This window comes from Durio zibethinus, chromosome 1 (assembly GCF_047325235.1).
Source record: "Durio zibethinus cultivar Kanyao isolate XHJ-2024 chromosome 1, ASM4732523v1, whole genome shotgun sequence".
Classification (NCBI taxonomy): domain Eukaryota; kingdom Viridiplantae; phylum Streptophyta; class Magnoliopsida; order Malvales; family Malvaceae; genus Durio; species Durio zibethinus.
Window position 1 is genome coordinate 9,384,053 of NC_143162.1, and position 15,491 is coordinate 9,399,543.

General features: G+C 29.3%; 1 protein-coding gene across 4 annotated transcripts; it reads left to right on the forward strand.

Moving 5' to 3' along the window:
* The first annotated feature begins 10,983 nt into the window (after positions 1-10,983).
* LOC111312055 (trihelix transcription factor GT-3b-like) lies at positions 10,984-15,491 on the forward strand. 4 transcript variants are annotated; one of them, XM_089762660.1, is made up of 3 exons: positions 10,984-11,805; positions 11,932-12,487; positions 15,066-15,491. In XM_089762660.1, the coding sequence occupies exons 1-2, from the start codon at positions 11,515-11,517 to the stop codon at positions 12,463-12,465; spliced, it is 825 nt and encodes a 274-aa protein (XP_089618786.1). In that variant the 5' UTR covers positions 10,984-11,514; the 3' UTR covers positions 12,466-12,487; positions 15,066-15,491. The 4 variants fall into 4 exon arrangements, with proteins under 4 accessions (XP_089618786.1, XP_089618794.1, XP_089618789.1 ...); XM_089762668.1 differs by lacking the exon at positions 15,066-15,491 and adding an exon at positions 14,719-15,032; XM_089762663.1 differs by lacking the exon at positions 15,066-15,491 and adding an exon at positions 14,727-15,032.

The following is a 15,491-nucleotide window of genomic DNA, read 5'->3' on the forward strand; positions in this document are numbered from 1 at the left end:
TTGACCCGAATGCTAACCAACCCCTGGAGCCGAGTCGATGCCCCCGAGCCACGTCTTCGAGCCACCATTTCTTCCTCAAGCCAGTCGAGCCGAGCCGCTAAGCCGAACCATTCCAAGGTTTTTTTTTCATTTTTATTTATTTATTTATTATTATTGTTATTATTATTATTATTATTATTATTATTTATTAGATTAGAATTGTTTAGTATTTTTTATTTTATTTTATCTTTTTTTTATTTTTTATTTTTTTATTTTCTTTAAATAAAATTTCAAAAAATATATTTTTAAGAAAAAGTTGAAAGTATCAATTTTTCTTGAAAATAAGTCTTCAAAAAAATATTTTTAAGGAAAAGTTGAAAGTATCAATTTTTCTTAAAAATAAGTTTTTTAAAAAATATTTTCGAGGAAAAGTTGAAAGTATCAATTTTTTTTGAAAATAATTTTTTTTTAAAAAAGGTTTTTTTGTGAAAAAATTGAAAGTATCAATTTTCTTTGTACGAAAGCAATGAGTTTTTTTTTAAGAGGAAAAGGTTTATACCTAAAGGTGAATCGTTTTTTTTCTTTTTTTTGTTTTAATTTTTTCCCTTTTGTTTTCTTGAATTTTTTTTAATGTTAAATAATCTAACGATGGAGCCTCTGCAAGTGAAACAATAGTCTCTTTGCATACTCTTGAGGTGAGGAAATTTTTTCAATTTTTTGCTAAAAGTATTAGAGTCAATTGAGAATAATTTCTAATAATTAATTACTTGATAAATTTTTAAGGCTTATTGGATAATACAAAATTAAGTTGGTACCATCTTTTGATGGGCGTTGTGAGGGTGCTATAACCTTCCTCACACGTAACCGTACTTTCGAACCCTATTCTGGTTAGTAGACCTGAACCTATTCTTTTGGGGACCCTTAAGCTTAGGTGTTCCTTAAAAGGATAGATTCCTTAGGTGGCCAACCGCACCTAGATAAAAAAGATTGGTGGTGACTCCTTAAGTCAATGTCTAGCGATAGATCCCCTAATCTAGACGTTATGACCTACATGTCAGGTCAACTTCAAAGTCAAAAATATCCCAATCTATCTACTCATAGTCTCTAATGAGAGAAAAGACCAATTTACCTTTTAGACCCAAAATACCTTTAACAAGTTAGATATTGTTGTACTTGTTACTTAGTAGTAGTGATTACAATTTTTTGGATAATGAATTCATTACTTATTAAAAAAAATACAAATCTAACTTTAAAATTGTTAAAAGTGGATTATATATGCAAATTTACATGTGCCATAAGTTTGTTATGTTCTCACCCTTCGTTGGAATAGAATCTATATAAAACAAAAGAAAATCGCTTTCCTAGTTATAGTAACAATAAATTTTATTGTTATAGTACTTTTTTTCTATTCTAAGAATAGATATGTTCAAGAATGGTCAAAAGAAAGTTCCTTTAATAATAGCTTTTTTCTTTCTAATTTGGTTTGAATAGCCTTCATTAAATATGGATTTTCACTATGATTATGTAAGGTATAACAATGATTTTTTGAAAGCTCTAGTACACATTAATTTGATATCGATAAACTTTATCTAATTATTTTAACTTCTACAGTTCTACTACTTTTTATTCTAATTAATTTTAAACAAATTAGTAAGGTTTGCAAATTCATTCATTTATTAATAGAAAAGAAATTAAAAACAAAAAAATTATAATTAAAATGCTAAGGGTCAAATTTAGGGTTTATCCTAATTGATTTATACTATGACTTTTAAAAAGTGATATCCCAATAAATATGAAAATTAAATTTCTGCACTTACAACTCATTCATTTATTTTTAAGTTATAACCTTAATTAAAAAAAAAAGGATTCTAAAGTTGATATATCATATGCTTTCTTTTTAGATAAATAGAGTATGTTAAAGCATATATATAAACCAAAGTCATTGATGTTGAAGCTTTTACAAATATTTCCAAAGTGGTTGCTACACCCGTTTGAACTATGATCATCTCAAATAACTGATCATGAAAACATTTATTTAGATGCTAATATATGAATATATGGCTTTAGTTTATCAACATTTTGAAATCTTTCATACTGTGGTAAGAAGTGGTTGCAGTAAAAAGATTCAAACCTCTCAAGAATTTTGCATAAAAAATTATCATAAATGCCTTGCATCTATATGTATAAGATGATTCTTCATGCAAAATTTCACAAAAAAAAAAAATCTAGTATGGATGCCTTAATAGTATCTAAATAAAGTTGAATCTTAAACTTTAATCAAACTTTAGTAATATAGTAATCTCTGTCATGTAACATAATCAATTGAATTAAAATTAAAATTAAGGATAAGAATAACAGGTCTATTATAGTACAAATTAAGAAATAAAAAGTCAGATAAGATTTACTAACCATTTTCTTCAAATCATTAATTAATTAAAAACTTTTTTTATGATATATAATATTTTAGTTGAACATATTAAGCTACTAAACCATTTGTTCACTTTTTCTCCATTAAGGAATTAATTCTACCTTCTTTTTTCAATTTTTTAAAGTTAAAAAAAAAGTTGAAAACTATAAAGATTGAAATGTCTAATAAAAGACAATTTAATTATAGTTTGTATTTGACAAAAATACTATATCAATACTACCCTATATAAAAAGGATCCCTTAAGGATCCTAGTGATAACAATTGGCTTCTTAACTTTTTTTTTCCTTTGTAATAGTTTTATATTAGACTATTTATGTATGAATTTTACACAGGTTGTTCGTGCATGAAAGCCATATATACTATCCCTATGTATGCATGAAGGCCATGTGTACCACCTGATGAACATTTGTCTACAAGAAATTTTGATCTATTTTTTTTTTCTTATTCACCTTCAATAGCCTTACTTTCGCCCTTTCCCAATTCCATCCTCCCATTCTTACGCTCACTCATCTTCATTTCTCTCATTTTTCCTCATTTTTTTCTCATAAATTTGTGAAATCGAAATCAGATGGAAGTGATCCTGTACAATCAATTCATTGCACCCCTCTTGCTATTGTCGTTGTGTCAATTATCCCGTTAACCATTGCTAATGACGTTAGATACTATAGTTAGTCTTTCTAAATGCTAACTCCACCGCTTAATTTTTTTGAAAATAAAAATTTATTTTTTTGTTATTCATTGAAAATTATTTTTTTTTTACAGGTCACAAGAAAGCTAGGTGCATAAGTCAGACCTAAGAGATGGTGGAGCCTTCTTAGGTGGTTTCACAATGCCACATGATCCATCGGAGGAGCTTGGGAGGTAAAGGTATCATATGGTTTTTGTTATTTTGTAGATTAAGGATTTTGGGAATTTTTCTTATTTTGTTTGATGTTGTTGGATTAATTTTAGGGAAATTAGGATGATTGATTTATCCAGAGAATGGTCATGTGGGTTTTCACATTTAGGTATGATTATTTGATCCAGGAATATTGGTAAGCTTGTTTTCCAATTAGGGTACTATTTATTTCCTTTTTTAGGTAGTTTAATTGTCTATTTTGTCTATTCTGATGTTTTGTTGAATGTGCTTTACTGATGTTTGTATTCATAGTTTGATTGAATTTTGGTGGTTTTTTGAGTGATTTGGGAATTAGGATTTTGTGAATAAGTTTGTTAATGAAGATGAGTTTTCTTGAAATAGGGCTTTGAGTTCAATACAAGCTAAATGTGCTATGCATAGATTGAGTTTTTTACTTTGATTTTCCAATTTCGATTGTTTTTGTATTAATTTGCATAACGGTTGATCAATTGTTTGATTTAGAGGCTTAATTTCATTCTTAGACTAAAGTAAAGAATAGCCCTTCGTGGTTACATTTCCCAAAGCTATTTTATTTTAGTGTAAAGCCCATGTGCACCAATATATAATCCTAATCAATCAGAAAAAAATATTGTAAAAACAATAATTTTATGACATACAAGCATAACCATCATTGCAAAATAGATAGAGCAAAAGATGATAGAAAGTACCCTAAATAGAGAAAAAAAGAGCAAATGTTCATTTCATCAAATAATTAATAAAATGAACGATGGTGTTGCAAATCACCGTTTAAAGGATCTAGTGATCTTGCAGTCTTAATGTGATGGAAAGTTGTTAATCTAGATAGAGGTTAATGATCTTGAGCTGTTTGAAAGTGAGATTTATTAATTCACCAACATATTTGAGCACCTGCATAGTTGAAACCAATTAGCAAGCCAAGCATTTTACAATTAAAACTTAAATAGGAAAAGGTTTATAAAACTCATTCTACTAATATTATTCATCAATATTTATTTAATATATTGAACCAACCTTCAAAGGTATCTACCAATAGATTTAGCAAGATCAAACATTATGTTATCTATGTTGTGTTGACCTTGAACTTTTACTTTTCTGTCCATTGAACCCCTTATCTTGAGACTTGAATCAAGTTGGTTTATGTCTTTTTCTATAAAAAATGAAAATGTTAGATACCCTTTTTTCATTAGCTTAGCAGGGATTCTAAGTGATTCTGTTATGGGCATATTGCCAAAAAGTTTTTGTACAATACCACTGACAACAACTTTAACCACAATTTCACTTGGTTTATCACTATCAATAACTCCATTATCAGTATCCATCTCAATATGATCTCTCTTTATTAGGAACAATGACTCAAATCTCATAACAGATTTATTTAGGATTAGTTAGATATTACTTGATAGACAAAAAGACTTGTAGAATAAGAATTTTAAGAAAAAAAAAGACTCTTAAAGTGTAAGTTTGTCTTATAGAAGAAGAATTCTAAGAGGAAAGAGATTCTTAATAGGCAAGTTTATAAACTTATAAATAAATGGAGTATCTACAGGGTTAGGTATGAAAAAAATATATAAAAGTGTTGTAGAGTTTTATAAGATAGACATCCTATAAAATACTAGAGATTTATATCTTATGGGTGTATATGTTTGTATGTTTGAGTGGACTAGAAAAAAATGAAATGGTCCACGTAAGTATGGTGCATGTGAGTGGACCAGAGGAGATTGAGAGGGTTCACATAGGTATGGTGCATGGGTGTACAAGGATATATGTTTGTTTGAGTTAAGAATACTTCATAAGACTATGAGAGATTGAAAAAGTCTTATGAGTATTAATTGTTGAGTGAGGTTGATATGATTTGTATGTTTATAATTCTCTATAACTAATTAATCTTGTTTCTCATCCGTAGACATAGGTCAGTTGGATCGAACCATATTAAATTATTATTTCTTGTATCATTGATTAATTATTCAATTTTACTTATGCTGGCTTGGATGTTTGATGGGATTGGGGCTTTTTGCCTAACACTCACTTGGTCATTTTTGCTCTTAATTTTATCCACTTTTATACTTTTTACGTCAGCAGCTTTTTCTTTATCTTCTTCATCTATTATTTGCTCAATCACTTTAGATATGAAATCTCAATCTACTTTTCCTAATGTAGTGACTTTCAAGACCTTAACCTTTACACCAAGAATCATATCTCGCAATATATTTTGAAAACCAATTAGTCCTTCACCCATATCAAATCCATCATCTGCATTATCATCATCATCATCATCACCATTTCCTTTTTGTTCAGTACCCACAACAAAAAAATCACTTTTGTCTTTACTAAAGGACGGATCCAAGAGTTATGATTAGTGGGAACAAATATTTTAAATTACCTTAATTTTTTTTTATTCAAATGCAAATTGATATAAAAAATTACAAATAAAATCAAGATGTATATCATATTTTCTATATACAAAAAAAGTTTTTTATCACAAAAATAAATTTTCTTAGTTAAAATTACTTATATATTCTTAACAAATATAGTCGAAACATTATTTGGATAAATTAACTTTCAATATAAAAGCACATATATTAATTTAATAAAATTTTATTTATAAAATTCTTGAAGATAGATATAATATATGAAAGAATAATATAAAAATTAACTTAGCTAATTTTATTATTCACTTTTAATATGTCCAGTTTTATCATTTACTTCAAATAAATAAACATATTGTATTTCTTATTTATTATAATTTGAAGAATAAAAACGCCTCTTTTCTTACATACAATGAAAAAAACAATGAAGATATAAATCTAAATGATTTTTTAAAATTTTTATTACTTCACACTTTATATATTCTTTTTTTTGTGCTAACTAAGTGGTTAAAACCATTTAAGTAATACAAACTTTAAGTTTCGCTAATCTTATAAGATCACCTCATATTAATCTAAATAACTTATTAGAAGAAATTTGAAATTTAATAATTTCAAACTCACTAAAAAAAACTTACTTTTTTTTTTACAAACTTATATATATTATAACAAAATTCTTTGGCAAGCAAAGGATCAATATTCAATTACTAGATAAATAATAAAATATTTTTTTTGTATGACTCTTAATTAGTGGAGGTAAATTTGATAAAAATATTTTTTGTGGGGGCAAAATTTTAAATTATCAAAACTTCTGAGATTTTTTTTCAATAAATCTAAAAAATTTAAGAACTCAGTGGGCCAGCTGCCCCTCTGGCTGCTAGTACATCCCTTCCTGTCTTCACTGAAGCTTGATGGACGTGAGCGGCTGGTGGCTCTTGGTGTTTTGGAAGACATCATAGAGGAATCTTGGAAAACACTCATTTTCAAGTACACAGCCTAAAAAACAGCTAATAAGATTGCATTCAAGAAATATTAAATGATACTACAAATTGAACATAAAACTATGAATGCTGAGCAAGGTGCCTGGATGGAATATACAAGTATTATTAAATGCATTTGCTAGATCAGAAACATTGTTTTTCTTTCTAGGCTTGCTACAAGCATACCTGCAGCTTACTGAACTAATGTCTCATTGAAACAAGCACAAATATAATAAACAATCCACAAAGACATACACATATAACCTAAAAATCATTGGACAATTTAATTGACGATAAGCTTTCATCAAGCTAAATACAAGACTTGATTACTTCCATGCTCCAATAAATAATTATCAAAACAGAAAAAAAAAATTGCCAGCTCAAGAATTATTATCATTAGATCCATGCACACAAATATAAATCACCTGGTGAATTCCCAAAGTGAGCTACTGTAAGCCACACCTCGCATTTCGACGCAGTGGAACGTGTACCCGCCTGCTATCTCATTCAATTACATTTGTTCCTATAATCTATAGCCTAACAAAACACAATCATAGCAACCAGGGTTCAGTGTTCGTTGCTTAGTCCATTGTCACGGCTAAAACTGAATTCCATGAAAGTATGAAGATAAAAGCATTGGATCTATCAGAATGTAGTTTTGGGAACTTATATTCTCCACAGGTTTTTGAAAATGGGTTCAAGAGAAGAAACGTAAGTATATGTTATGTTTAAAGCATTTTTTCTATTCTAATTCTTTCTTGTTTTTTTTTTGTCTTTAGTTTATTTTTGGTTTAATTAGCCTTTTTATATGTGTGATAGAGTTCTCAAGGTTTTCAGAATTTGTTTTTGGTTTGATTGTTATGCAGAATTTAGAAAGAGGGTAAAAAGCAAAAAGTAATGAGAAGGAAGAGAAAAACCAAAAGAAGTGGTTCATGTCAGAGCCAGAAGAGGTCATGCTACTAATAGACACAGTTTGACAGAAAGGGTACATATATTAATAACTCATTTCCTTTCTCATCGAGATATTGGAATTTGTTATTTTTTCAAGATTAAACGTATACCTCATTTTTTCGAAATTAAACATTAAGATACAAGGTAAATACTTTTCTCTCTACAATGAGAAGGAATTATTCCCAAGCTCCACTGATCTCTCAATTACATCATGTACAATACAATGAAAGTAGCAAAATTTAAAGAATAATGTTTTGACTTACTGTGTTTGATAATTTGCATACCATGGGCATGGCACTAATGTTAGATGAAACAATCAACTATGTCCAGTCTTTGTAGAATTAGGTTGAGGTGAGTTGAAAGAAAATTTATTTATTTTTTTCTTTTTCAACCAATGAATCACTCCAATAAACAATATAAAATATATATGAATACATGTATATATATATGTATGTATATATGTATAGCTAGGTGGACGTGTATATGCCTATACATATGTTTGTTATATGTATTGTACAATATTGTGGCATTGAAGGATGTTAGAAAGCTTAAGATTAGTTTGAAGGCGAATTATGATGATGATCTGGAAAAAGATAAAGATGCTGATGACAAATATTGGAGTGAATAAAATAGATGAAATTTTACCTTGGTTCCCCTTTTTGGTTGCAATTTTTGTAAATGTAGTTGAACAGCATGGTCTCCTACACGACAGTGGAATCAAGTTTGAATTCAGTTTCATTAAGTTTTTTAAACTTAAAATAATTTTTAGCAAAGTTAAAAGATTATTGTAACTTAAGTTGTTGCGTTTTGCTAGAAACTTAAACTAAAAAAACTTAAAAGAATTAAAGACCTTTACCGGATATTTTAAGCTTTCATTGACCATTAATAAGTTTCCAGATGGTTAGATTTCCTAAAAATTATTGTAACAAGTCGTGTGAAGCCGTACTTTACACACTAGTATATATTAATAACTATTCTCAGACTCAAACCAATTACACTATATATTAAAACTTGTTTTTCCCTTGAAAAGAAAAGTAGAATATGATGTTGAGATCTTATAATAAACTCAATTCCCCATCAAACACTTTCGAACTTAATCCAAACTCTTATAAGTACTAAAAGGATCTACCAATCACCAAATACAATTGTTATATTATAATTTAATTAATTCAAGTTCAAGTAAAAGAGGAAGAAAACTCAGAAAAGGCATTAATAGAAAATGAGAAGAGAAATATCTTTTTTTTTTCATCTCTAAGGGGCATTTGGTTCAGGAAAGTAACTTTTCTTCTCAAAATCTTATTTTTTGTAATTGATTCTTTAATTTAGTTTACGGAAATGTAATTCTTGAGATTTTTAAAACTTTTAACAGTATCAAAAAATGAAAAAGTAAAGGAATCAAATATTCTCATCTCATTGAGATCTTTTAAGATTTCAAAGGGAAAGTGAATTTTTTTCTCATTTGTTCTCACTTAATTGTATTTTCAGATTATGTAAACAACGTTATTTACATTATCAATGTAGTAATTTTTTATAAAATATTATGAAAATATTTTTTTCTAAATATATTTTAAACAAAGATTACTTTTTTAACACAATGCTATTCAAATCCTCACAAAAAGTTATATTAAAAACACAATTTTATTGAAAGGTTGAAAAAAATGGTTATTTTTCATAATTCAACAAAAAACAACATTTTTAAGACAAAAAATGTGGTCAAAATTATTTTTTAGAATTTAATAAGGACGATATTTTTAAGATAAAAAATGCAATCTTTGTTAAAAAAACAATATTTTTAAGATAGAAATGCAGTCTTTGTTGAAAAAAATAATATTTCTAATATTAAAATATAATTTTTATTAAAAATATGAAAACATATATTTTTTAAATTCAACAAAGATTACGTTTTAAAATAAAAAAAAAATGCATTTTTTGTTAAAAAGATGATGTTTCTAAGATAAAAACTCAATTTTTGTTAAAAATATAAAAAATATATTTTTTAAAATTCAACAAAGATAATATTTCTAAAATAGAAAACACTTTGTTAAAAATGTGAAAAACTTATTTTATAAAATTCAACAAAGATGATATTTTTAAGATAAAAAAATTACAGTATTTGTTGGAAAGACTGTGTTTTCAAGATAAAAACATAATTTTTATTAAAAATATGAAAAAAAAATATATACTTAAGAATTTAATAAAAACAACGTTTATAAGATAAAAAATATAATCTTTGTTGAAAAGATGATATTTTTAAAATAAAATTGTAATTTTTGTTGAAAATATGAAAATATAAAATATAAAATATTTTTTCTTAATATTGTTATATGTGAAATCTAAAATATATTTACTTAATACTATTTCACGTAAAATTTGTTTCGGGGACTTTGCTTTTAGCAAACTCTAAGAGGAGGGTTTATCATCCCTTTCAACTCTCAGGTTGACCTTACGTAAAGGTTGATTCACATATTTTTTTTGCGTAAGGACGATTAACATTATAATAATTATTAAAATTATAAAATTATATTATTAAAATATAAAAAAATTAATTTTTAAAATTATTTAATTTTAATAAAAACAACATGTTATTCACGTATCACATTTATTCACATCTTAATATTATAAATACCACATATTATTTTTTTATTTTTAAAAATAATATAACAAACTATTTTATTTAGTAATTTTATATTTCTGCATGTGAACAAAATATAAAAATATGGCATTTCTTAAATTAATAACATTTAAAAATTATATATTCACTTTCAATATTTCTTTTCTCTTAAATAATTTTTTTTTCTAAAATTTAAAATATGCAAAAGAAAATATCCATAATAAAATCTCCATATCGCTTTCTTTAATTTCCATTTCCCTTAAAATTAAAAATAAAAATAAAAGCGATGAGTCAAAATGTCAAATATACTTGGGAAAGGGGACTAAAAGTAGAATGGGTCATAGGCGTATAGGTGAGAACCACAGGCCAGTGGGACCCTTTCTTTTCCATCAATACTATCTGCATTCACGCCACGTGATGGTGATAAGAGTCGTCTACAGTGGGACTTGACTAAATAAGGCGTAGATGATCATCATGAAAAAGCAAAAAAAAAAAAAAAGGAATGAACGGCTTAAAGATAACGGAAATGTGAAATTGAATTAAACCATGGGCAAAAAAATGATAAAGATTTTTGGAAATCCATGCAAAAATAAAACGCGTGACCGCCTCCATGTATAGTCGGCGAAAGCCATTCTTGTCACCTTCTCCTCTTCACACGGGTTCAAAAGAAAAGAGACTAGACAAGAAAGTTGACAATATATTAATTCGTTTGAAATAAAACAAAAATACATAAATTAATTAATTAAAAAGAAAATTAAATAAAATCTTCTATGCAAGTTTTGTATGACTGGTTGCAGAGAATCATGCTCCCACCCAACAAGCAGTAAGCCATTCTGGTTCGTCAGCGTGACACCACGTGAACGCAATGGGAAAATTGGTCCGAAATGGGGACAAGAAAAAAAAAAGAAAAAAAAAAGGGGAAAAGAAGAGAGAGAGCGTTTCCGCGTAGACAGATAAAGACCGAGAGAAGAAACTGTTGGTAGGGAGAAATGGAGAGAATGAGAGGAAAGAAAAGCTTACTTTGGTTTCGTTTTCTTGAATCTGAACGAATAATAAAAAACGCTCTCTTTGACACCTGAGCTTATATCAAATCTTTCTATCTTTCCCCTTTTTTTAAGGTTTCTTCAGGGTTTGTTTTTGTGATCTTTCTTGAGGGTTCACACTGCTTGTTGTTCACACCATCTTAATATAAATCTTTGCTGATTTTTCTCTCTCCATCTTTTCTTCTTTTCTGTTTCTTTTTGGATCAATAATCCTTTTTGGTGGGTGCAAAATAAAGACTTAATAATCTTGTGGCTTTGTCTGGTTTGCGTGTGATACTTGTAATGGAGGGACACCAATACCATCACCATCATCGTCATCATCATCAGCAGCAGCAGCAGCATCAGCAACAGCCTATCAGTGTTAACGTCGATGTTGATAGATTTCCTCAATGGAGTATTCAGGAGACGAGGGAGTTTTTGATTATCAGAGCAGATCTGGATCGAAGTTTCATGGAGACCAAGAGGAACAAGCTGCTTTGGGAAGTTATCTCTACAAGGATGAGGGAAAAGGGCTACAATCGAAGCGCTGAACAGTGCAAGTGCAAGTGGAAAAACCTTGTTACTCGATACAAGGTATTCAATATTCGATTTAACCCTTTTTTTATGCAACGGATTACGTTTCCAGGAACCTTTATTTCTCTGTTTTGTTTAACTAAAATATGTATCCTGAAAACCCTATTATCAATATCACTTATTCAGGGTTGTGAAACGATGGAAGCAGAAGCTATGCGGCAACAATTCCCATTTTATAATGAGTTGCAAGCCATATTCTCGGCAAGGATGCAAAATATTCTAGGGTCAGAAGGTGAAGGAGGAGCGACCGGGTCAAAAAAGAAGGCGGTGCAGCTATCTTCAGATGAGGAAGAAGATATGGAGGAAAACGAGACAGATAGGGGTAGTTTTAGGAAGAAGAAAAAAGGCAAAACGGGTGCAGGTATTGGTGGAAGCAGCAATAATAATATAAAGGAGATTTTAGATGATTTCATGAGGCAACAGATGCAGATGGAAATGCAATGGAGAGAAGCGTTTGAGGCAAGGGAAAACGAAAGGCGGTTGAAAGAGATGGAATGGAGACAGACAATGGAAGCATTGGAGAATGAAAGGATAATGATGGATAGAAGATGGAGAGAAAGGGAAGAGGAAAGAAGAATGAGGGAAGAAGCTAGGGCTGAGAAGAGAGACGCTCTCATCACAGCACTATTAAACAAGATTATAAGAGAAGATCACATATAGACAAGTCAGTAGCTACAATCAGGTAACTTGTTTAGTTTTCATGTTTTTGGAGAAGAGGAGGCTTTATTTGAGAGGTTTGTCCTAGAACTCTCATTCTATCATGAGATCGATGTTTTTTAGTTCTATGGATTATTTCTCTCCTGCTGTTTTGCCCACCGAGGCTTCTTTTGCTAGTAAAATAGAGCTTCCATTTCCTTAGTTTTTTTTTTTATTATTATTGTTATTTTCTTCTTCATTGCCATTCTTTTATCATTAAGAGGTGACCGTGAAAACACATTTCAAAAGCACCATGAATAAAAAGCTCTCCAAGGTCTAGTTATATTTGGTGGTAGTTAAAGAAATTAAACAATCTACACAGCCAACCGATCCACAAACGATAGTGTTCGAGATAATGCTAAGCAAAGTAAGTATATATAGATTCATAGTGGACACGGTTGGAAATGGTCCATTCTTGCCAATGCCTCTCAAGTTCTTCAAAGTGTCGTACCTTTCACTTACAAAACTAGACCAAACTGTCCATAGATGTCCCTGGTCGCCATGTCTAGTGCTATCCGTACGTACACACACTTTCATGAAAGCATTTGTGGGAGCTTCGATCCCTAGCAACTAGAGTTTTAAAACAATAAGAATTTGTGTTTGTGGTTTCCATTGATGCTAAAGTTGTTTGAATATATGCATATGATTATTATTTTCTTGCTTTAGAATATCGACCAGGAACGACTGACCAAGAGTGATGGCTGTCAAAACATGTGCTTGACTAGCCCGGATTAGATATCCTTGTGTGTTCTGCATTTTGTGAAGAGCTAGGTAGGGTAAACTAATGAGTAATAAAGAAGGTTACCATATGGGAGCCATACTCTCTAAAATGATTTCCCTCCACGCAAAACTAAAACAGGCAAGATATGTCAACGAGATAGATGAAAGGGTTTTATATATCTTGACATGAGGGTAGGTTGAGGTGAAACGAGTCAAGTAGATTTATGAACCAAATTTCTATTTATGTTTATACTTGTTGAAATTAGGAGTTATCTAACTGATTGTATTGTTTGTCTTTTTGTAAGCTGAGTTTGAGTGGCTTGCAATGCGAGTTTTCCTTGTTCATATTTGTCACTGTGAGAATAATTCAAGAAGAATTATTTCTTATAGTCCTATATATTATGTGACGTGACCCTAAATTTAACTTTAAGCTTTACCATATAAATATATATATATATATAGATGGATATTTAGCATATTTCTTTACATTCAATCAAGGGTATTTTAATATATGATCATGGCCATATGTGTTATTTATATTTAAATTTGCATGCACTGAAATCTAAACCTACTTATTTCATTTTATTTTTATATATATTTTATTAATTTGAAATCGATACTGTTAGAATGATGTGAGGATCTTTGTACAATGATTGACTTTAAGATTTTACTTTCAAGGTGTTAAATATATTTTGTGTTAGTGGTAAGTCATGATAACAATGGATCGATCAGCATGTGGGGTTGATTTCTAGGGTTATTTATGTTATATATGTTATATATGTTATATATGCCAGTCTGCCTAGCTAGCTAGCCAGCACCTTCAAACATGAAAAGAAAAAATCATGTGAAGTGAGAACAAGAATTCCGTGTAATATTGAAAATGTTTTATGATATAGCTAGTACTATATCTATTCATTTGCTTTTTTTTTTTTAATGAAGACAGTGAATTATTGTTAGACATAATTCATGATTTGTGTTTTTCAAGTGGTGTATCAATTCATTGAAAGTAGTGGTAGCATATTGTTGGGCTGACCCAAGGTTTATTTTTTCATTAATCAAGAGTCAAGAGTGATGTTCATGCAAGCTAAAAATGATGTTATAAATTAATGTACTGGAAATTAATTGAAAAGTTTTGTTTCATCAAAAATAAAAATAATTTGCTAATTTATACTTTTTTTTAGAATATGGTCCATTACATGCAAGCTGTCTAAATATTGACTTTTTGAGCATTATTTTTTGTGATAGTGACAAGTTGGAACTCATAGATTTCTTACTTTTTACCCCTTTTGATTTTTATTTATTACTTTTTTTAGTTATATTAGGATTTTTGAGTAATTTTTTTGGGAAGATAACTTAGAATCTTGTGTTTAAATTTAAATACGAAGAAAATATATGATCGAGTGAAAGAAATCTAAAGATGATCAGATAAATGAAATCTAGGATTGATTAGTTTATTATATATGGGATCGAAGTATGTTACTAGACTAATTGCTACAGTATTGCAGGCATTGAAAATTTTTACTAAAAGTGTGAAACCAAGCAATGAGTCTTCTTCATGTGATTGCAATCTCGAGTTTTGCTTTCACATCTCACAGCACTTCTGAAACCCGATTTTTTGCAAGTGATTCAAGCAATTAATATGTTTGCTGACTCTAGATTTCATGAGTTATGGCTTTTTGTCAACAATATTCTTTGCAAGTTTAGTAGCATCAAGTGCTGCATCTTCCAAATCCATATGACATAATGATAATTTCTCTTTATTTTTTCATTTTTTTGGTTGCAACAATATAATATCATTTCATTTTTTGACACTACCCTCCTTGCCGATTGACTCTATTTTTCAGTCTGAAAAAATTTGAACTGGTTCCATTGTTGTATGTACGTATGATATGTTGCAATTGCAACAGTTCTGTCCACTACGTACAGCTTTTCATCATCACAGCCAGATGTCTTGTTTCGGCAATCAACGGCAAATAATTGTACTGCGTTCTTGACTATATTTCTTTTGATTTGATTTTCCAATGGATTCACCTATGATCATTGCTGGTTGGAAGACAACCAATAGCTTCAGAGACATGATCTGAAAATGTACAAAAGGAGAAAAATAAGCTTCAAATTTGCTGGACAGCTAACGTTATATCCGCGTTTCTGGCAGGAGATGTTTATAAAATTCACCGACGTATATATATCTTCTATATAGTGTCATGTGCCACGATTTATCTGAAGAAACCTTTGCAAATATAGTAGCTGCAATTTTTCAATCAGCTTCA